General features: G+C 31.3%; 1 protein-coding gene across 2 annotated transcripts; it reads right to left on the minus strand.

Annotated features, from left to right (window-relative positions):
• Positions 1–488: 488 nt before the first annotated feature.
• LOC143082840 (protein mono-ADP-ribosyltransferase PARP3-like) lies at positions 489–12137 on the minus strand. 2 transcript variants are annotated; one of them, XM_076258805.1, is made up of 13 exons: positions 11998–12137; positions 9991–10173; positions 9592–9717; positions 7737–7916; positions 6650–6776; positions 6041–6264; positions 5502–5558; positions 4581–4685; positions 4221–4310; positions 2949–3126; positions 1938–2081; positions 1128–1321; positions 489–1032 (listed from the first exon to the last, which is right to left on the minus strand). In XM_076258805.1, the coding sequence occupies exons 2-12, from the start codon at positions 10171–10173 to the stop codon at positions 1149–1151; spliced, it is 1587 nt and encodes a 528-aa protein (XP_076114920.1). In that variant the 5' UTR covers positions 11998–12137; the 3' UTR covers positions 489–1032; positions 1128–1148. The 2 variants fall into 2 exon arrangements, with proteins under 2 accessions (XP_076114920.1, XP_076114912.1); XM_076258797.1 differs by having other exon boundaries at positions 512–1321.
• Between the last annotated feature and the right edge of the window lie 12316 nt (positions 12138–24453).

Consider the following 24453-nt stretch of genomic DNA (forward strand, 5'->3'; position numbering starts at 1 on the left):
CAGGAATTTTAGAGAAAATACATTCCCAAATGGTTTCATAACTATATGTAAAAAAAAAAAAAAATTTATTGCATGTTTTAGGAATTTCTATAAGCATCCTGTTTTCCTATCTTTCTTACAATAGCAAACTAGGTATATTTATAATGGATGTAATATAATTCCTTTAAAAGGGGAAATAACTCATTCACTCTTTATCCTATAAAGATCATTGTGTCAAACACTTTTGATATTTGAATGATATAAATGAATTTTGACGTAATTTTGTTTTTTTCTAGAATTAACACAGTAAGGTGTATATATATAATAAAAATGTCACACATATACTCAGCAGTAAATAATCTTAACAAAACAATATTCTTTTTTTTTTGCTTTATAAGGGAAAAGCATATTCATTATTAGATTAAAAAACCAGGCTAATATACTGGTACTATAAAATGACATATACTTTTCTTTTCTTTTTGATAATTCTTCTATTTCTATAGTTATCATTTTTTTTATTCTTTTTTTTTTTTTTTTTTTAAGAAGGTGTATTTATCTTTTGACACAAATTAAGTCATAAAATATCCTTTACAACAACAAAACTGGATTTTCATTGGTTTTTTTCTCCAGTAGACAACATATAGTGACCAAAGAGAAGTTAAAATAATAAAGCAGAAATTTAATGCTAACTTTGAATAGAATAACAACCAAGCACTAATAAACAACCATGTATCTTAAATCAGTTCAAAAGTATAAAAATTATTAAAATTAAAAAAAATTAACAATAAAGTTTTAAATTAATGTACTACCAAACAAACATAACAATTGACTGATTGTTTCATAACGAGTCTTAACACAACATTAACAATCTATCTTGTATATAAATGGTTAGTACCTCTAATAAAACAAAATACAATAACTCAACATCCCCCATTGGTTAGGTTCTATAACTAAATAAAAACTAACTCTTGTCTATTGGCTAAAATATAGAAACAATGTTCCAAGGAATTTTCACATTTCTACTTGTTAAAAAAAAACCAGATTGTCCTTTGTCTATAAAATCTTTTCACATCTAAATTACAATAGCAAAACTAGGTTAATTCAACATAAGTGGAATATTCCTTTAAGAGGGGAAATAACTCCTTCACTCTATCAAATCTTTTCACATCTTACATTTCCATTTCAAAGATGTATCTCATTCGTACTTGGTTTTCTTGGTAGACCAAGTATTCACTCTGGCTGAAGCTGCTTTTGTTTGCAAATGTACTCTGGCTGATGGGCTTGCCTTGTGGTACGATTACCTTCTTTCCATCTAATGTCAAAAATGTGTCCTTTGATGGATCTGTAATAAATAAAATATGTATTAACTTATAACAAAGTTATGAAGAATGAAACAACACTTTATAAATTTCATGCCTCAAAGCCCTTTCCCGGACATTTCTTCGTCAGGAAAGCTCATAGCTGAATTTTTAAAAGCCAAAGATGTATGAGAACAGAAAGAGTTGAAGAGCTATTTGACCAAAACAGACTAATCCCTTTACAGTCAGCTAAATATAACATATATATTGACATTATTAGGCATAGCAAGCTCCCTTGGACATTTCAAACTTATTATAATGTTTTCCCTTAAATACCACTAGTTCAAAATTTCCATTAGCAATTGGCATTGCACATCTCTTAGCAAGAAGAACTTTGTGGATTCATAGAAAATGTGTGACTTCACTTGCAAACATATAGCTTAAAACTTATTCCAATGTTGAGGCTTAGCCATATGTGTTGACTTAGGCTCACTGTTTTAGGCCAGACATTACCTTAAGATGTATATTTTTTTCTCATCATGTTGGATTTAGTGAGTTGACATCTGCAACTAATATATCACCTAATTTGCATATGGCTAAATATGAATATTTGTGTTTTGAATTACTGTCATGGAAATAGGAAGGGGAAATAACTTTTACCTGGTTCAGTCCATCCTTTAGCAACAACACAATCAAACCCTGCTGGAGCTTTTACCAGTGAAGAGTCATCCCTGGCGATATGTTTTTCTTTACCCAAAATAGCTTCATTCAAAAACATGATGCCTCTTTTTCCTGCTGGACAAGCTAAATAAATAAAAAAAAAATTAAATATACTTTTCGAAGAAAAAATATCCAATTTTTTCATAGTGTATTTTTCAACAAAAAGACTGCTCCATATAACTCTCTTGTACAATATATCATAACCAGCCTCAATAGCAATATTTCAATGCTTGTTTACAGATTCAGAAGGAGGCATAGCTTTGCAGAAATCATTACGATGAAAAGATATCTGCCTATTTATTGTTCATTTATTAATATCGTTCAGAACATGCATTGAATATTTGCCACTGGACGTTAAGCAACCATCACCATTTTATCAATAACAGGAGATATTTTAAAGATGCTCAATTTCTTTCAATCAAGACATAGGATATATGAAAAATATCCGTTAACTTAACTGAGCGAGCATTTTATTGATCCATGGCTTATTTACATTTATTGGTGTGAAAAAAATTCTGAACAGTTGGTTTTGAATGTGGTGAATTTAAATGTTAAACAAGCTGTAGAAACAGACAATTTTACTTAAACAAAAATAATGGTCTTAACTAAAAACTGAACTTGAAATGATAGGTTCACTGAGCATTTATATTCCTAATTATGGTGAGCCCAAATAAATTGTATTTCTGAGTAACAAGTCCAAATCAGATTTATGTCATTAACAATTTATTATTTTTTCAATTTCAATTTGACTGTAAAGCTGCAAAATTACATTGTAATCTTTCATAAATCTTGGTCAGGGGAGGATCCAGCCATTTTTAAAAGTGGGGGTTGCCAAACCAGGATAAAGGTGGGTTCCAACCATATGTCCCATTCAAATGCATTGTTCGTCCAAAAAAAGGGGGGTTCCAACCCACAGAACCCTCCACCTGAATATGCACTGTTGGTACTTACTATATCCTGCAGACTTTCCATTCTCTGAAGCAAAATAAATTCCTTTTCCAACTCGGCCTCCACTGTGTGGCATGATACGTAGTCCACTCTTCAAAATAGCCGCCACTACAGCCACATTTGTTCCATGCCACAATAATTTCCTGTTGGTAATTTTATCATGTGCTTTGACTCTGTCTCCCTGAAAAATTATAGATTTTGTTAACTATTTACAAACAAATTTAATGAAATTCATTCTCATTTTATTTCTACTTTTCAACAATTTTAGCAATGATGGCATTTAATAATAAAAGTTTTTTTAAATAAATGATTTAAGTTTTAAGACAAGAATCCAGGAGGGTAATACTTTAAATATCAAAAACCCACATTTGGAAATAGATTTTACTATATGTAAACAGAACATTAGACAAGACATTATTAGTTCAGAAGCTGACACTTTGCAACATGGATATATTTTAAATTGGTCTAGAGTTTTCAAATGTTTATCTTTAAAATGTTTGGCTTTATGACAGAGTGATACTTTCTTAAATGCTTTGAAAGGGTCCAGTGTCTCGCCTGCTTCTAATGATGTCAGTTTAAAAGTGTAATATAACTAATGGGTTTAAAAAGTTTAAACCTGCTGCATTTGCTTGCACCTGTACTAAGTCAGAAACCTGATGTTCAGTGGCTGTTTTTTGTTGGTGTGGTTCATAAGTCTTTCTCGTTTCTCTTTTTTTATATAGTTGGTTTTCCTTTTTGAATGGTTTTACACTATATAAAAAAGAAGATGTGGTATGATTGCCAATGAGACAACTATCCACAATAGACCAAAATGACACAGACATTAACAACTATAGGTCGCCTTCAACAATGAGCAAAGTGCATACCGCATAGTCAGCTATAAAAGGCCCCGATAAGACAATGTAAAACAATTCAAACAAGAAAACTAACGGCCTTATTTATGTAAAAAAATGAACGAAAAACAAATATGTAACACATAAACAAACGACAACCACTGAATTACAGGCTCCTAGTCATTTTTGGGGCCCTTTATAGCTTGTTGTTCGGTGTGAGCCAAGGCTCCATGTTAAAGGCCATACTAATTGACCTATAATGGTTTACATTTACAAATTGTGACTTGGATGAAGAGTTGTATCATTGGCACTCATACCACATCTTCTTATATCTAATTTTCAAAATTTAAAGGTACCCTATCTTATGCAGACTACATTATAATTAAGTGTGAAACATATATGAACTACAAAGAAAAAAAGTTGGTCAGTGGTGTCAGCTTACCTCAGGGTGTCTGTTCATTTTCCATACATGTTTAATCTTACATGGTCTCCATCCAGTACATTTGGTATTATCTGTATAAGTCTCCAATATCTGATGATACAAATAAATTTAAAATAAGGCTAATTTTGTGTAAAATATTATTTTAAGTGCAAATCCTCCATTATTAAATAAACAGCTATACAGACATTTTGTTTTCTTAAATTTATAATTCCTCAGCTAACTTATCATTTCTTGTTTACAATATGGTATTCATAATTTTCTTATGGGGGGTTGGTTTATATGGTGAAGCTTCTACTTATTCTACTTAAATGTGAACATTTGTCACTTGTGATAAATGAAATGTCTTTAATTTTTACTTACTTTATATTCTTTACTCTTAGGGTCAACTCTCTCAAGGTCACATTTCAGTAAATTGTAATTGACATCAAGAGGATGAGCAGGTTTGTCTTTATCTTTCTTTGAACCCTGAAATAAACCAGTCATTTTTCATTACATACAAAACAAATAATTTGTAAAGCAATCTTGAAGAAATTGTCATTATCAAAGCTAAGGCCATAGTGATGCTAATTTTTGGCTCTTGAGCTATATTACTGGTTCATTTCTTGATACCATGTTTGAATAAAACAAAGAGTAATAATTGTCAATAACATTAAGAAAAAGGTATTAAGTTTTAAAGTTTTGAGATTTGAGCATGAGTGCAGCAATTTCTAATAACATAACTTTCGCTGTTATGTGAAATCTTATTGAATAATGAAATGACTGTGTAACAATGGTACATTTAATGGCAATGGTAAAAAAAAAATGACTAAATTAAAATAAATTTGTTTACATCACCAGAACTTGGTAAACATCCTCATCCTTTGGGCTTTGGTGTATAGTGGGGGTCTCATTGGGGGGGTTCTGATCCCGGATCCTGCTTACTGTTTTGTCAGATTCCCGTATCCCACTTACAATATGTACGTAAGCAATTCTCATTTTTTTGTAATTTCCCGTGTCCTGCAAGACTTCATTTCCCATTTTCACGACACAATAATTCAACTTTTACGTGTCCCGTTTACAAAATCCGGCAATCCCGCGTCACGCTTAGACCCCAATGAGACCCACAATAGTTAAGTTGTCACATTTGTAATCATACTACATCTCTTTATAATCATATCTTAGACTTGTATGTCTAACAATGACACGGTAAGATAACTTTCTTTGTTGTCTCAGTATTTCTTACACTTTTTTAAGAACATTCTTAGATACTGAAGTTTCTGGAAAAATAAACATCAAACTTACAGCCATCTTGTCTCTCTCCTTCTCCATTTCCTGGGCCAATGCAATGTCTCCTAGAACCTGAAATGAAAACATAAACATAACTTAATATCATATACAGTGTTATACAATAATATAATGCAATAAGAAAATAAACATTTCCAATGACGGAAACTGAAATTTTTAGCAGAAATCAAACAAAGTGTTTGCTTGATGGATTGATAGGCTTTTTAGCAGTTAAAATGGCAGAGCACACATGGACAATGTTGCAGCTAGGAAAGCATATTAAACATAGACTGTAAAATACGTTTGTTATTTTTTTAAATGATTACATTTCAATAGTTCTCATATACTTTGATCAGAAAAAATATAATTTTTTGACAAACAATCTTTCTAAAAAAAAATCACAATGTTCCACTCAAGAGTATATATTATGTTTTATGGAATTACAGGGTGAACTTTAATTCTTGGACCAGCCCTTAATTACTGAATTAACTTCAGAAGACGAAAAAGTAAAACAACATAGTCAATAAAACTCAAATAACAATGACATAAATTCTTACCAGAAGCATGTCCATCTTAGATCTGAGTGTTTCAAGGGTATCAATGATTGGTGGAATAAGACGTCCAAAGTTGTGTGGGATCAATGTATAGAATGTAGATGACAGAGCTGTTAATGTATTCTTTGGTTTTTTAGCATTGAGGGCTTTTTCTATGTCATCCAGACATTCAAATCCTTTGGCAATCTGTGACTTACTTAGTTTACCTAAAGGCATTTTCTTCACATCTGAGGACAAAAAAAAATGTTTTTCAAATTTTAGTGGAATGCTATAAGAAAAGATGAATTGGCTTTTATCAGGATAAATCATATATATTGTATATACAAATCTAATATACATATTGTATGGTCATTTATATGCATAAATACATTTACTCAGTTACTAGAAAAAGATAATAAATAGTAGCTATGTGATGCTGTAAATTCAAAAATAATATAGTGCAATGTTTTTTTATTTTTTTTGAAAATTAAAGGAAATGGTTTTCCCCATCATGTCCTACAAACTTAAACTTTTTCATTTAAACTTTGATTTAAATGAAAACTACGTCCTTATAAGTTTTTATATTTTTGGTAGTACATACAAATAGCAAATACAGTTTCTAAATGAACATACCAATATCAAAACTTTTCATTGCATCGTTGAACATGTCATGGTCAAATATCAGCTTCATGAGGGACTGTGTTGGAGCATCTAGAGTACAGGCAGCTGTTGGTCCTGTTGGGGTTTTAACAGTTGGTGCCTGTAACACAAATGACAATATTTTCTAAAGTAATTCCTTCCTTTGTTTTCCTCATGTATCTTTATATAAATCAATAAATCAACAACAACAACAAAATATTTTGAACTAGTTTCTTTTTCTGAACTTTTCACTAATTGCCTCAGAAATATTTGCATTTTTTTTTAATAGAGAAGATATTCCTTAAACTCATATATCTACAACTCAAATTTTTAAAATACCAGTACATGTATATGTAAAGTCAACATCAATAAGGCAGTAACCCAGCAACAAAATTTCACTATGAAGGCATACTAACCAACCCTTGTTGATCCATATGTATCCATAGGACATGGATGATTCCCACGTTTAAAAATAGAAAGGGACATAACTCAAGGGCAGTAAAAGTTACAAGACACAAATTCAAACTTGATATGTGATGTGTGATAATGAGCCTTGTGCATAAGTTTCATAACGTTTGGGGAAACTAAATTTGACATCAGAAACTTATTTTCAGATGTACAGATGTAAGGACAAACAGACATACAAAAGTGCGGATAGACCAGGGTAGCACTTCAACACCTCAACAAGGCGTGAAAAATTTATTTATGCATACAATTGTCTAAACAAATTTGCCTCTCCCTAACCTAGCCAATACTTTTATCATTATGGACAATCATGCCCCCTCCCAATCTGCCATGAGTTTGCACTTTGTAAATACAGCTATTTCACAAACCGCCTCTTTTGGAGAGATATATAATATTCATTAATATTTTGTTTTGTTTACGTTCTGTTTCCAAGATATTATCTCTATGTTTCATCTCATAGAGACTTAACTTGGGATATTCCAGTGGTAGATCCAGAAAATTTCATAAGTTTGGGCCCACTGACTGCCTACATAATCAACCAAATTTTTTTCCGAGGAAAGGGGGGGTCTGGCCTAAATCAGCCTCTGACTTTGAACCTGGAACAAACTTTGCTTACATCTACTTCATCTTCGTCCTCTCCTGCCATTTCTATCATTGTGTATTTGCCTGGCACTGGTTTAAAGCTAGATCGGTTTGCCCAACTATTCTTGGTTTTGTCTCTAAATTTCTTCTCAAAATCTTTAATGGCATCATTGACATTTCCAAATGGTTTTTGTGCAGTTGCGCCAGGTTCTCCCTATAACAGAGTAAATGTAATTCAAGTAAATGTATGTTAAAACATGATCATGAGTTCAAATAATGAGAACTGAAATTGTTGATTTACATGAACAATAAAAAAATAAAAAAAGGAATAAAAGAGGGTCAACTTCCTTGATTTATGTATGAATTTACTAGGCCAAGTGCTCAAGCAATTTGTATAACTTTTTTAATACATATAAAGTAGTGTTGTTAACAGTTTTAACGACCGAATAGGGAATACCAAAAACACTAACCGGTTAATCAGACTTTTTATTTGATTTTGATAGACTTGATACAAATTTTTATTGAAATCATCATTAAATAGTTATGTTTACTTTAAAAATTGTCGTCGTGGTAATTAATTTGACAGATCAATTGTCCAGTATATTGATTGCTATTGTTAATCCAAAAATATAAAATTAATTAGAACTTGTCTCTCAGCTCGGGGCAAGATCTTAAGGAAACATCATTAGTATACATGACTTTTTGACAGTAACTTTAAATCAGTAATATGATTAAATTTTACGATTTACTTCATTATTTCATTTTTGTTCTTATATTGTGAAGACCTACATCTGAATGTGCAATCTCCGTCGTGCAAGGCTTTGTCATACTTTAAACGAAATGCTAACTCAAAAATTGTGCAATGCAAACCAATGTGAATGTAATCAATATATACTTGATAGTACGAGTAGCAAGCTTTGGCTTAATCATTTCAAATTGAAATACTCCACATTATTTTGGAGACAACAAGTGAAAATGAAGGAATCATCGGTTTCAGACATATTAAATTCTACGAGATCAAGAAGTTTTTTTTTATTTTCCATCTCAAGTTAGTACAAACGCCATAGTTGATACGTTGTATTTGATTATTAAAAGTCAAACTTCGCCAGGAATCTTCACATACTAGCCTTATAATACCAAAGGACAAACTTCAACTCATCGTATTATAAAAACGTAAATGTTTGACTTGGATGGAAGGTTTTCGCGTTGACATTCATACCCCATCTTCTTTTATCTATATGTAAGGTACTATAGATAAGACCTTCAAACATCAACTTAAACTACCGATTAACTGGTTAATCGGTCAAACGATTATCCGAGTAACCGGTTAGGCAAAAGTATATGATTTGACAACACTAATATAAAGGCATGTATCTTAATTGTATATTTTTTTTTAAGGTTCGAGGTTAATTGAGAATGACTACAAATGAATGCTAAATATGTGGTGCTTGAAACAAAACAATTGAATAACTTTCTTATTAAGAAATATTTATTTTTCTACCTGTTTATCATTCATTTAGTTCATTGATGAAGACCTTTCAGTGATTTGAACCCAAATTTCCCAGAATTCATATATATATATATATTTTAAATTTATATGAACAATCAGCATAAAACAGTACCAAAAGTATTCTTTCTTCCAAAGTATGTCAGCTTTGTACTAATCCTTTACAAAGACACTGGATCTTGCCTGGTTTATTATCAAAATAAACCTGTTCTAAATGTTGATTATTATAGGGGACTTAAATAACTAAAAGGGAACAAAAAAAAGGTTGACATAGTTTTTTTACAGGAAAACATTCAACAGATTTTTTTTCTTTTCTTTTGGTCTTGAGTTCAAGATTTAAATATACAGGGCTAATAAATTAGTTGTCATGGTATTTACTTACAACTCGACCCCATCTGTTCCATGTAAAGTAAGTGGGTCCCTCCTTGAGAACTTGGATGACGTAATACTTGTTGTTGTTATGTCCTATGTTTGTCTGGTTCAACATACAGTCATAATCGTCATGAACCTGGAAATAAACAAAACATGACAATTATTTCTTTTTTCTTAATTCTGTGTTCTGACATGTTGGATATTTACATTTTTATGCTACAATCATGAAATTAAGAGTTATATCAAGCCTTTCATCTATTTTTCTGTGCATAATGTTTAATAAGTTTGTCACTGATAGCATGTGCAGTACTTGTGTATTTTGGAAATAAAATATGTCATTGGATTCTATGCTAAAAAACACACACATTTTATTCAGACACAATGGATATGATATACTTCTTGTACTGACCTCACTTGATGCTGCATAAGGAAATCTATCATCTACTTTATGTTTCTTTTTCTTGCCAGCATCAGCAGCTTTCAGTGAAGCTATGTGATCATGTACTGTCTTTGGAGCCTCCTCTGCAGCCTCTTTCTTGGCTTTCTTCCCACCAGCAGCTGCTTTCCCTGTGGCTTTCCTTTTTGGTGGCATCTGTGGAAAAAAATTGAATGAATGAATCAAATTGAATTCACAACTGTCATTTATTTGCACAAAACCTCACCATCCTTGACTTATCATTTCTGTATAGCTGACCCCAGACCATTCAAATAACAGAGATCAGAATTGCACAGATTTGCACGGATTCTATGAAGGTTAAAATTTGCCCAAATTTAAGCATACATGAAGTCCAAGATCCCTGCAAAATCTTTTTTTCCTGGGGTTTAGTGGAGAGAGTGTATAGGTAAATTGTTTCATGAACTCAAGCACAATATCTCTTCTTTTTCTCTGCATTGCTTAGGTCAGGTGGAATAAAACAATGATATAGGGACGAAGTCGTCACCATTTCAAGTTTTTTTCTTTGAAATTAATTTATTGACATTTTCAATTTTGCACAGATGCAGAGGCTATTTTAATATGGTAATAACAGTTATTCTGATTTCTGACAAAATTAAACATAAACACCTCAAAGATGATTGTGTTTAACAAGAATGGACCATTTTGGACTGACACAAGAAAATGTTGACATGTTCAATAGTGGCACATGTAATCAATGCCAATAGACAACTTTCAAGTTCGATTCATTTCCGTCAAAAATTTGGGTTTTAGTGAACATCATTCATGCTTTTAGGGGAATCTTCACTTCTGTTCCCATGTTGAGTGAGTTTGTCGGAAAACTATGATGCTATATTGCATGAATTATTTGGCAAATTGAATTCTCATAATTGACAGTCAGCAATGGTGTCATTAGGGAAATGTCATAAAGTACATACAGAACACACAATATTTCTAGTTTATCCTGCACAATTAGGATCACTATAAGAGCTTGATGGAACGTTAATAGTACAGGGATATAGGCGATCCCCTCTATCTGGTAAATGACGTCATAAAGGCGCGCATAATTGACAAGTTTTTTTCAGAGACGGACAAACTCGAAAGTGGTCTATTGCAACAGTGTTTTTAAAATATCTCACTCAATAGAAGGACAACTCTTGTAGGCAAGTCCTCCCCAACAGAGAAACTGTTACATATTTCTGCAACCTATGGTTTCCTTGGGTACATGTTTAGAAGTCTTACATACCTGCCAACTGTCACTATTTGCGGGGGATTTCCCCCATGAAAGCACCCAAATCGAAACTTTGTAAGAGCAATTTTGTATACAATTTTAAACAAAACAGTTAATTTTACAATGATATAGGCTTTAATAGTATAAATAAGCCAAAAAACAACATTATTATATATTTGAAGACCCTCTTGAAGGTTTTTTTTAGAATTATAAGATCCATCTTGCACGCAAAACCCCCATGGGCATTTTGAAAAGTTGCAGGTATGAGTCTACCTACTGACTCCCAACTTTCATTCTATTATCCCTCTTAATAAATAACAGTCAGACCTTTTGCAGTTTTGATACTCAAATCTATAGTATTAGTTTTTTCCCCCTAATTGATAAAAAAATAGCAAGCATATATCATTATCATTTCTTTGGTCATTAATCAATTTTTACATCTGTAACACACAAATCAATATCACATTCTTCTAGTACATAGGGTAGCACTTCCGCATGCCACGCCCCCTTTTTGTCCGACAAGGCCGGCTTGTTTTTAGGTTTTTCTGTGTTTGTCTAAATGTTATGGGATACAATTTTGTTTACTAGTAATCGATTGTTAATCAATTCACAAGATAATGAAATGCGCTATATAGTATATTATCACTTAATTAAATGCAATCTAATATTATTTACACATATATAATGAACCATAATAATAAATCACGTGCAAATAAACAGATAAATACAGTATGCATCAGACTATACTTTACCTTTCTTGGCGATAGTATTTCAGAAAATCATTACGTTAGCAGATTTTCTCCCTATTTATACGAAGACGCCGGTGTGTGTTCGACCAGACCAATCATTTCGTTCATCTCCAACAGGTTTATACTTGTGTCGTTTGGGATCTCTTGGTTTTCTTCCTTACGTCGCATGATAAATAATAATTCTGAGTTGTCTCCCTTCTAATTTCCCGCAAAAATATCACTAGCCATTTTCTCCCTACTTGTATAGCCGGCATGCGTCGATGAGGTTGTGTTGTACAGGATTAGAGATAACAAATAAGTGTATTAGATATCAAATGAATAAATAATCTAATGAATAACAAAAAAAACTGTTAATGTATCTATAGAGTAAATGATGTCTTTCACTTGAAATATGTTAGTTTAAAGTAAATAAAGATGGATATATGTTAACTTGAATCTGGGAACAGTATATCTAACGTTAATATATATATATGTTCCTGCTTGAATGTTACTTGTTCAAATGAATATGGAGTACACTGAATTATATGTTTGTCAACACTTGTAAGATGAAATTCATTTCTTTTTATATTGTAATAAAAACCATAATAATAGAAAAGTTTATTTTGATTTTTTTATAACGAGGAGAATATCCACTTAATAAATTTAAACGGTCCTACTAAAAAGCGCCCGGGAGCGCCCGGGAAAAGAAAAAGCGCCCGGAGAAAAGAAAAAGCGCCCGGAGAAAGAAAATTAGCGCCCGGAGAAGAAAATTAGCGCCCGGGAGAAGAAAATGATAATTATATATTTTTTAACAATATTTTTTTCCCTTTAAAAATAACTAATTATTGCTTGTTTTGTCCTCAATATAAATGGGGATATGTACGATGCTACATCTAAAGTGTTGTTGCACTTTTACATTTTAGATTTCAAAATTGTATATAAGTAAGTAAATAAATATAAATAAGAGTATATATAGAAGAATCATGAAAGACATTGTCCTCGATCAAAATGTATATTTTGTTATTTAAAAATAATCGTGGCCTGATGTCTAATATTTTCGCAACTGCATGGTGAGCACTTTTTTATACAGATGCTAAGATAGATTTATTAAATCATTTTATAAAACTGAAACTGCTTCAACATGTTCAATGGCTATGCTTATCAGGGTTTTAATGCTTAGACTTAAATTTAAACCAAACACCTGTTTTTTACCCCCTTGTTTTAACTACGGAACATGTATAGTACTGCTTTTTTTTTTATTTATCTGTGAAATTTGGGTTGTCTTATACATTTCTTATTTTGATATCGTTTTTGAAAAACATGTCTTTTGATGTCTTACATTTTATAAATCTTCCACATAAACTGTGATCCATTATTATCAATCTTTTGAAAAGTATTCATATATTATTGTTAAAATTGAAATATACTTGTTTTTGTGCTTTATTACAAATGTCTATTATCTGAATTTGCAAATTACTTGTCTAAAATAAAAAAAAAAATCAATGTTCATAACTTAACAAATTTGTCTCATGCCAATAAAATATCTATATATTTTCCCCGGGCGCTTTTTCTGTTCCCCGGGCGCTATATTTTCTTCTCCGGGCGCTTTTTCTTTTCCCCGGGCGCTTTTTCTTCACCCGGGCGCTCCCGGGCGCATTTTAGTAGGACCCAATTTAAATGACATATATCGTCAACCAAATTTCACACATTCAGGTAAATAAGCTAGGATCCTTTTTAAAATAGTCTATTGAATTGAGGACAGGGGACTCTTAAAATATTTACTTTTATCAGTGTGTATATTAATGATCTTGTTGTTATTTTTTATTTTCATTTTGTTATGTTGTGTCACATACTATACATATGTAGTTTTATGGCAATAAAGATTTGAATTGAATTGTAAGAAACTTTTTATGGTTCATAACCGTAAAAACAGTTAATTCGTGCTTGAATAGCACACGAACAAAAAGTTTAATAACATATACACTATGTATGATGTGAATTCGACATGTTGATCATCCTGCGAACCGGAAAAATCCTTTGCTTTACTTTTGAATCTTGCTACAAAAAAATGAAAACATACTGAAATCAAGTAAATAAAGTCTTTCTTAGCTTTACAGAGCACACGGTTAAATAAGTTCAAGATATTTTTATATAAAAAAAATAGAATATCATCGGCTAATCATTAAAATCCATATTCTCCCAACCATTCAAGTTGATTTTGGAAACAATCATATATCCATAGCTGTGCAGTGCATTTGATATTTTTATCAAAGTTATAGGCCGTAAATTTCTGTAAGAAGAAAATTCTTAGCTTTACAGAGCACACGGTTAAATAAGTTCAAGATATTTTTATATAAAAAAAATAGAATATCATCGGCTAATCATTAAAATCCATATTCTCCCAACCATTCAAGTTGATTTTGGAAACAATCATATATATCCATAGCTGTGCAGTGCATTTGATATTTTTATCAAAGTTATAGGCCGTAAATTTCTGTAAGAAGAAAACTGTATATGGGCAATTATTTATAGGCTAAAACTATATTAATTCTTGAAAAAAAGGTTAAATTATCAAACGCAAGGACGTATATTAGTTATACACGGTCCTTGTCAAACGTAAGCAATAACAAGGGTATGTTTGCTTTTTTCTATAAAAGGTGATTCACCCGTCCTCTAAAGCTTATTACTGGCTTGAACCTTCTATCTCATGATCAAAGACGCCAATGACCATATAACAAATAAGATACATATTTCCTAAAACAGTAAACTAACCTAAAACTGACTTGGAAAACCATAACGGAGCCGTAGAACACCATTACAAAAAAACAAATATTTTACTCCCACAAAAGTGTTGATGTTCTCTCTGGCCTGTTTACTAGGTCTCAGTGTTGCTTGCATCTGAATTTAAAACAGCTGAAATGCGTATACATGGTCATTATTCGGCTGTTGATGGCTTCACAAGAGAAATTTTAGCACTGATCATGATTAGACTATTAATAAAATCTTATGAATAAAAAGAGACACGAGTATACACCAATGAGACAGCATTCCAAATGCAATGATACAACAAAATAACAGCATACATCTAGTGGTCATTGCTAATTTTTACGGAATCTGTTTCATTCACAGAGTCAAGACCTGAAAGTTGTCGCAATTTAATTGAATAACGTTAACACACATGACCAATTATACTATACACCAAATGTTGCACAGCTAAATAATGCTTCATCGGTGGTTCTCTATGCCATACCAACATGAGTGTTAAAAATTAAAGTTTGAATACTAGTATAAAATAGCGTAAAGAATAAACGTGTGACATTTTAAAACAATTTGCATGTAAACAAACACAATTGACTTGTTATGCATTGTTGTTACTGTTGACTCTGAGAAATTTTCAATACGAATGTGACTTGCCGAATTATACTTGTTACCGGTTTGTACTTTTTAAAATGAGCAACACGGCGGATGCAACATATGATAATGGAGCAGGATCTGATTACCCTTCAGGACTACCTGAAATCACCCCGAGTTTTTGGTGGGGTTCGTGTTGCTTAGTCTTTAATGTTCTATGTTGTGTTTTGTGTACTGTTGTTTTTCTGTTTGTCTCCTTTTTTAGACATGTTTAATGTCCCTCTGGTATTTTTCGCCTTTCTTACAGTATTGCATTTTTTGCATGATTTTGCATGATCAAATAACATTCGTAACCATAATGGATTAATGAAGAGTTGTCTCATTGTCACTCATACCACATCTTCCTGTATCTAATGAATGAATGTTTTATAAAAGATTATAAATATATATAGCTTTGCTTATATCATTCAAGTTTTTGTTATGAATTTCCTCATTATCATTTTAGTCAGTCTTTTTACAAGACTTTAAAAAAGATTATAAATGATTTTGAGCCATCTTTGAATTTTATGCTGTTGTTTTAACCTCAAAGTACACCGATGAAGGTATACTGCTATAAAAGGATGAGGTAAAATAAGAGCCAATATTTGGACCTTATAGCTTGCACGTAAGAAAAATAATTCTTCAATCCCTTTCAACCATATGTTTCTGTAAAGAAAATATTGAAAAAGGGTTCTGCGGAATACTGTGTCTCTCCTCGATTGCTGCTGTCCATGAGTATTTATAACTCATGTATCAAAGAGACAAAAACACAACCAAATATAGCAAAAAAAACAAACCAAAGACCCGACTAATGGGTCTTTAACACAGCGAGAAAATCTCGCACCGGAAACGTGCTTCAGTTGGCATACAAGTCTATTCATTGGACAAATACGGAATATTAAATAAAAATACAAAAAACATTAGATTCTATTTTCCCATGCGCTAGCTTGAATACAGGTTATGGAACAGGATATTGTTTTTTTTTTTCATTGTTCATTCTTCCAATTTAAATTCACTACTAAAATTGTGTTTTATGAAATGTAGAATTAGTGGTTGTACCAGACTTGATAAACTTACTCAAAATAAGTTTAAAAAAGCATCAGGAGTCGGTTTCACAAAAAAAACCTGATGACTAAGATTGACCGTAAGTATCCTGCATTAATTGTTCATGACTTACAATCAGTCTTAGACAGAATTTGTGTTCGTGAAATCGACTCCAAGGTATTAAAAATGTGGATGGAAATGAAACATATAATTTTCAAAGCAAATAATGGAAAAACAATTTCCAAATTCGGCTTTAGTGGCCTAGGCTATTCACTGATAATGAAAAAGTGTCTGTTGAAGTTTCTTTACATATCATGAATCCTTTCTAGCTGATATGTAGAACTTGCATGCAAGGATCCATATACCAAATAGTATTATCCTATTACTCATAATAAGTGACTGGGAAATCCATTTAGACAGCAGTCGCTGAAACATCAAAACGAGATCAAAGAGAATGGATATATTCCAAACTGTGTACCATAAGGAATCGACGTATACAATGTATGATTGATTAATTGCTTGTTGTTTGCTTAGCGTCCAGTGGCAATACAATGTATGAAGAATCAAGAATTTCTACTTTCATAAATATGTCATGTTGTAAAAGTGCGTGAAATAGTGAAACTCAGCAATTGTTATTTTTTAAGTCATGTTTGGTAGCAAAATTCAAAACTTTTCATGAATACCTAAGTTTCAATCACGGTTTGTAAAATGTTTTACGCAAGGAGTGTATTTTGTTAGGGGAAACAAGATTTTGAACTATTTATCAATTTTTTTTATAAAATACATTTATAAGTTGTGTTAGCGTTACTATAGGAAATGTGTATGGATTAAGATTAAGATTATGTCGAAAGAATACTTTTTGAAAACTAGTACTGCGATTTATGTAGAGTGAATAATGCCAATTAACACTTAATTTAATCTGCTTTTGATATTGTTCCCGATTTGGAAACTATTTGTTTATATCGGTACCCTTTTTATATTTTCATTGGTCAGGATGTTTCTATGTCAGATCATATGTTTTATAAAGGTTCATTTTGGAAACAGAAGGGAGTAGAGAGAGATAGCAATCAGTGACGCACCGGTTCGCTCCCGGCTCGCCATCTGAGAGTAGCGGCGGGTTAATGTATTACTATGTTGTAAATATGTGTTATGAACTGACTGTTTTATATGGTTGATGGTATACATTATGTGAGCGTTCATGTATTCAGTCTCCTGTATTGATATGGAACCACTGTCATCTGAATGTGGACTAACTTTGTTCGATTGTAAAACGCTGTTACATTGTAATTATCTGTAATGAATTTTAAAGTAACCACAGACGAAACAAACACTATTTGTAATAAAAAAAAATCATAGTAACATCAAACAATGTTTTTCTAAACATGTCAAATATATAGCTAAATCATTCCCAACATAGTTTTCATCATCTTGCTTATTGTATCTAAGAAAATGTCTTACCATAAATATAATAATAATGTTGACCAAAGGAGCATGAAAATGAGATCAAGGTCTGGTGTACCATGTCAAACAAAAATTTAAAACTTAAAACATCCCATTAGCCAAATATGGGTGCCCGACTGTTTATTCTATCTTAGAAATGGACCTTATTATCAAAGATTCGTGTAAATAAGGTCAAGGTCAGATGTACTCTGCCAAACAAACATGTTCAAGTTACATTTATTTCTCCCATTCTGATGCCAAGATTGACAAATGAGAGACAACATGGTCGAAATAGTCCGAAAACTTCTTATTGAAGTTATTGAAGCTTTTGCCCTTTAATGGCGATTTCAACAAATTTGTGGTGCGTTTTATGCATAGGTACAACTAACAGATTCTTTGAATTCAGTCAAATATAACTGGACCTTTTGGGCCTCACAATCTTTGTAGAGATGATAATTGAACAAAATTTGCAAAACAAAAACAAAGTAGAGGCTCCACAGAGCCTGTATTGCTCACCTGCATCTCTAAACAATTAGTAACTTTTTGGTAAAAATCATCATTATATTGGGTAAAAACTCCACAAAGAGTTAACTAAAAATTTCTGCATGTTGGCGTAATTTTAAATCTTGACCTGCGGATCAACTTGCTCTTAAAGTTTTTCGATCAATCTATTCAAGTTTTCTTGTAAAATGGCAAAAATACACACCAAAATAAAATAAAAAAAACGGTTAAAAAATTCAGTTAAGATATATAACTGATATAAAGAGCCGGAGTAGATCACCATTTCAGCATTTTTGACTTATTTGCAGATATTGTCTGGCTGAACAGTTTTTTCTTTGTAAAGGTTCTATCTATCTACTAATGTTTTCAACATACATGTAATAGGCAAAATCACATCCTCAACATTCGCTACTTTTTGTTAAAATCGTAATTTAATGGCCATAACTCCAGTAAGAAGTTGACTACGGGACGATTTTGCCCACGTTGATTTATTTTTTGTTTGTGTCATGCTGAATTTCTTTACATTTAAATGTTTTCTGTATCATATATTTCAAGATGGAAAGCAAAAATGTAAAATAGGTACAATTCATCATTTATGTTTCGAGTACTATTTTGTAGGTCTTTTTTTTTTTTGCAATGGCATTGTCAGTTTGTTTGTGACTTTAGAGTGTGACCCCCTCTCCATCGGTTTCAAATCAATACACAAAACTTACATTTTATCTGTATATTCTTTTTTACCATGTCGGCTTCATAGACACATTTTTTTCAAACTAGTTATCACAAGGATGATTATGGACACTTTTGGTTTGAATTTGCGAAGTATTTCAGAGGATAAGAGTTTTGTTAAAGGTTAAGGCCGCATATTGACGCCGAGTGTTGATAATAGCTCACTTGACCCTTTAGATCAAGTGAGCTAAGAAATGAGGAAAAATCATCAATCAAGGGCAATAATTCCTATAAGGAGTAAATTGACAATTTGCCACGTTGACTTTTTTGTAAATCAGTCCTGGAGATAATTTTTGATTTCTATCTTCGTGTATTTTCATTTTTAAGATGAGAGCCAAGATCACTAACATGATTTAATCAAAGTGCGTGTAAGCATAGAAGGGTAATGATTTATCAGCGGGAAGAAAAAATAATTATTGCATTGTCAATAAAGCATTGGTTGAATTCTGAACAATGAGAGATCACTCTAATTTTTAAAGATGACTTTAACAATGACATCATTTTCATTTTTATAATTTTTATAATAAATATACGATTCCTGCACCTTGAAAAGTAATGTAATTTTCTTGTCAGATTTAACATTGTTTTGTGACTTGCATATCTGAGCATATAGTACATTGATAAATTTCTATAAATGTTCATGGATAGGATGTTTCGAATGTTATGATAAATGCACTATATTTTGTGTAAAAAAGGTAGTGATAAGCCTTGGAAGATTTAGATATTAAGTCAGTAACATAGGGTTTTGATTGCATTTCATGCAATCTCTTTACCCCAAAACTGCCATTTGATGCCAATAACTCCTTCAGGAATCTGCTGAGAATTTTGGTAAAAATTGTACCAAAATAGACAGTGGGTAGATCTAGCTATGCTGAACATTGCTGCTCTTGTAGAGTTTCCCCATCTATACAATGTTTTTTTTCTGATAACAGACTTGCAATTTACCCATATGCTTTATATTTATTTTTTGTTGCCATGTTGGTTGGCAGGCAGGATCACCAGACACACCAGTACACTAGAAACAATGAGGATAATTGTGGGCTGACAGATGATGAGTGCCATGTAATAACAATAGCTCACACTGTCATAACTCCAATTGATAGACATACTATTTCATAGGTACCACTTGCCAAAAACTTTTACAACTCATCTGCAGGTCAATGCGTAGTTCCTTTGAATTCACTAAAACATAACTGAATTTGGAGCTCACAATCTTTGAAGAGATAATTTAACAACATTCAATATTCTTCAAAAATTAATTATGCAAGAAAACGATCATTTGACTTTGTCAGAAGCAGCTGATCTGTGACAATGGAATAAGGCTTCATATAATGCTACTGTAACAGGAGATATATGAATGCTACTGCAAAATCAAACTGCCACATGTGGAGCAGAATCTGCTTACTCTTATGGAGATGACCCCTATTTTTTGGTGGGGTTTATATTGCTTAGTCTCTAGTTTTCTATATTGTGTTTTGTGTATGATTGTATGCTGTTTGTCTTCGTCTTATTTAACCATGGCATGGTCAGTTTATTTTGGACTGATGAGCTTTATGTTCCTTTGGTATCTTTGGCTTCTTTTTTTCATACTAAATAAAAAAATTCAGTAATTCTTAATAAATACACTAAATCAGATAACATTTGAACAAATAATGACTGATAGAATCAAATTCAGAACAGTGTGATAATTCTAGACAATTATAATACTTGAAGGCAAATACAGATCTCCTGCAACTCTGGAACATGGTACAAGTTCCTGAGACAAAATGAGAATTTTTAAGCAATATTAACATCATTTTTTCCCAAAGTCTCAAACCCTGTCAAAGACTTTGTTCTTTTAAAAATATTGAAATTTTATCCCTCCAAAATGAGCAATTTTTCTTTAAAAAAATAAATAGACTAAGATTCAAAGCATTTAAATCTACCTTTCAACATTCAGAAATGAAAAGAAATAACTATGTAGGTATTTTTTATTATTTTTTTACATGCATATTATAACATGACAGTGCTAGAGTAATTACTGCGACATAGAACAAAAAAATAAATATGAGCACCTCATATAAATGTTTTACAACGGCAGTCTTTCAGCTATATATATGGATTTCATCCTTACATTTAGGGAGGCTAAGTATATATGGTACAATCACCAATTTCTCATTCATAAATACATTTATTTTTCAAACACCACATCTTTCTCCAATTATTAAGAATTATTATGTTCTGATCAGTTGAGGTTCTGTATTTACAAGTATTTTGAGAGATTTGTTGGCTTCAATTTTGCCAATTGGCCGTTTCAGAATCTAAAGGACTATGGGTAATTTCATTGTTCATACCCCAAAATGAAAATAATGTCACGTCATTGGTTGAATTTCCATTGTTTAGGACGTTTTAAACCAATCACCGCGCTTTGGTGTACACTTTTGAAAATATTACCCAGAATGCATCAGATTCTGAAACTGTGCATTGTAAGTACTATATGATTTCCAAGTTATAGGCATACAGACTGATATATCAACAAGAACTATTAATCTGATCTGACATAAGGGATATAAATGTTACGATAATCCTATGTGTGTGAGATACTAAGACTGTTTCCATTAATTTCGACAAATAAAATTATCGAATGTTGAAGTTTGATAAACCTGGTATATATTATGGAGGCCTTATATTTATTTTTGTGAGAAAAATTCATGTACAAATATTCTCACTGTTACTGCAGGTTTAATAAAAATCTATATATACATGTCATTTATAAAACATACAGATACAAGTATACCATTTATAGGCAATTTGCTTCTACTCTCAAAATTACTGGATTTTAACTGAGGTATAAAAAAATTTTTTTGGAAAATGAGACTTTCTATTTTTCAGGCTATTTATCAAGACCTTGAATCCCCATACTACTAACATAATTTTGAGGAGTCTATTTTAGAGAAAAGAAAGTTTCTTTATACCGGTCATACTTTTTTCCCTGGATTTGAATAGTAATATTGTGTATATCATGAATTACCTCCCCATGTTTTTTTAATTTTGCAAGAAACTCCAAATCTTATATATCCATATAAATTTGTCGCTTGCTTTTTATACTGCTGTGTTTTCTATTACCTTAAAAAATCCAATAATCTTTTATCAATATTTTCAGAATGAATAAAATATTAACATCAACTCGCGCATTCAATTACGTACAATTATTTGAGTTATCAGTTTATTATAACTAGAGTCATGTGATTGTGCTTTTCTGAGGTAAAGTTCAAACATTTTAATTTTTTTATAAGATATATTTCATGTTCTCAATTCAACTCATAATAATAAAGGGCTTTTCAATAAAGCATATGAGAAGCTCTGATTTACTGGGAAATGGTAACGTCAAGAAGAAATTTCAAATTTGTCTTGATAATGAGAAGTAACTTTTGATACAACAAAAGGAGGCAAATTAGAGGCAAATTAAAAGTGGCTTCCTCGATAATATATTTTAATGGCACAGCCTTGAATAATTAAAAAAAAAAGGAAAACATAACATTGCTGAAAACTGTCTCTACAAACAATAATGTTTGTATCAAAAGTCAGTCTTTTGTTTTACATTTAGATGCCTGCATGATGAAAGCACATAATTTCTTCAGACTTTGATAATGCTAGTGTTAAGAGGAAATTCTTTTGTTTAGATAGTAATATCATAAGGGAAATCTATAACAAAGATATGTATGTGAACTCATACAAAATTTACCCAATCATTTGTGTAAGCAACAAAAAAGCATGTAATTTACAGTCCCTAAAATTAAAATTAAAAAAGTATAAAATAAAAATTTCTAAAACAAACAAATATCTATTTAAAAGGAGTATACTTTTACGCTGGCAATTATAATGAGCAAATATCAAATGTCAAATTAGGTTTATTTTGCCCAGAAAATACCCACTCATTTACATCCACTTTTTCAATATAATTCCATACAAGTCATTCTACAGAGGTAAATATTGCATCCTTCAAACATTAAAGACAAATGTAGCTAAATTAATAGTTTTATCACCAGAACACAATCTTCCATCACAAATGATATTAGTTTAAATGAAATGATGACAATGAATTATAAATGCTTGTTTCTAATATATTGCACATTTTATTAAAATCAAACAAGAAATAAACATCTTTTCTCAATTTTTATCTTGTTCAAGTAGATTTACATATACTAATTCATTCTATAATTAATCTACTCTTTTTTTCAAGACAAAAAAAACCAAACCCAATACATAACAAAAGATCTCAAAATTCATAATTTAAGTTTGTAGAATGTCATTTAAGAAAAATTAATGCAGAATTTTAAGTCATATATAATCTCTTAATCTCATTATTCCACAATACAATGCTTTCGAAAAAAAAGTCTTATTCTTATTGCAAAAATAAAGATAACATGTAAAAATTTGACCATTCTAAATTTATCTAATGTTCTTGAAAATTCCTTTCTTCTGTTAATGAAGCGAGTTGTAACTAGCTTTAGAAATACATGTACACGTATTCATGTAACTAAACAACTGGTTGGCACAGGCAAGAATCTCATAAACTCCTACTTTATCTACATGACACAGTGGCACTCCAATTACAACCATGGGACCATAAAGTTATCAGTTCTAGTTGTTCGGGCTTCCACTATGTAGAACTTAAGCTATGAGGACTAATATGTATGTATCAGATATTAGAAGTTCAGCGCCTCTTTTCACAAAAAAAATCATACAATAAGCATTGATCGTAAGTTCTACTGAAATGTGTATGACTAACAAGTACTTTTACTCATAATGTTTTTTTTTGAAAAGAGCTGCTGGTCAATAACAAGACATACTTTTTTTGTAAAAAAAATTGTTTGATATTTTGGAAATAGCTACAATAATTACAACATAAATTCAAAATAAATGGCATCAGGGAAAAAATGTTAAGACATTCCTCTTCAAAAAAAGTAATTCATGAACACAAAATCTTAACAAATATGTTTCTCATAAAATATTCAATTGAAACACCAAAACATCGACCAATTAATTTCTGAATAAAAAAATCCTTTACTTATATATATATACAACCTTAATGAACAATCACAGACACAGTTTATCACAATGTAGTTTATACAAAAAGTTGTATTTTATACACAAAAATATCATTAAAATAGCTCACATCACCATCACTGGACATATGCTTGAGAAATGAATCACAAGTACTATTTAAAATTGTTTAATAAAGTGTTTAGTTTCACATTGAAAATGCAACCTCAAAGTGTCTTTTCATACTGTATAATATTACACAGAAGGAAATAATAAACTTTGATGGCAAATGTTTCATTCTTAATATGTTTGCAACAAGCTACACATTATTCTTACATGTAAAAAGATTCATTT

This window comes from Mytilus galloprovincialis, chromosome 1 (assembly GCF_965363235.1).
Source record: "Mytilus galloprovincialis chromosome 1, xbMytGall1.hap1.1, whole genome shotgun sequence".
Lineage (NCBI taxonomy): Eukaryota > Metazoa > Mollusca > Bivalvia > Mytilida > Mytilidae > Mytilus > Mytilus galloprovincialis.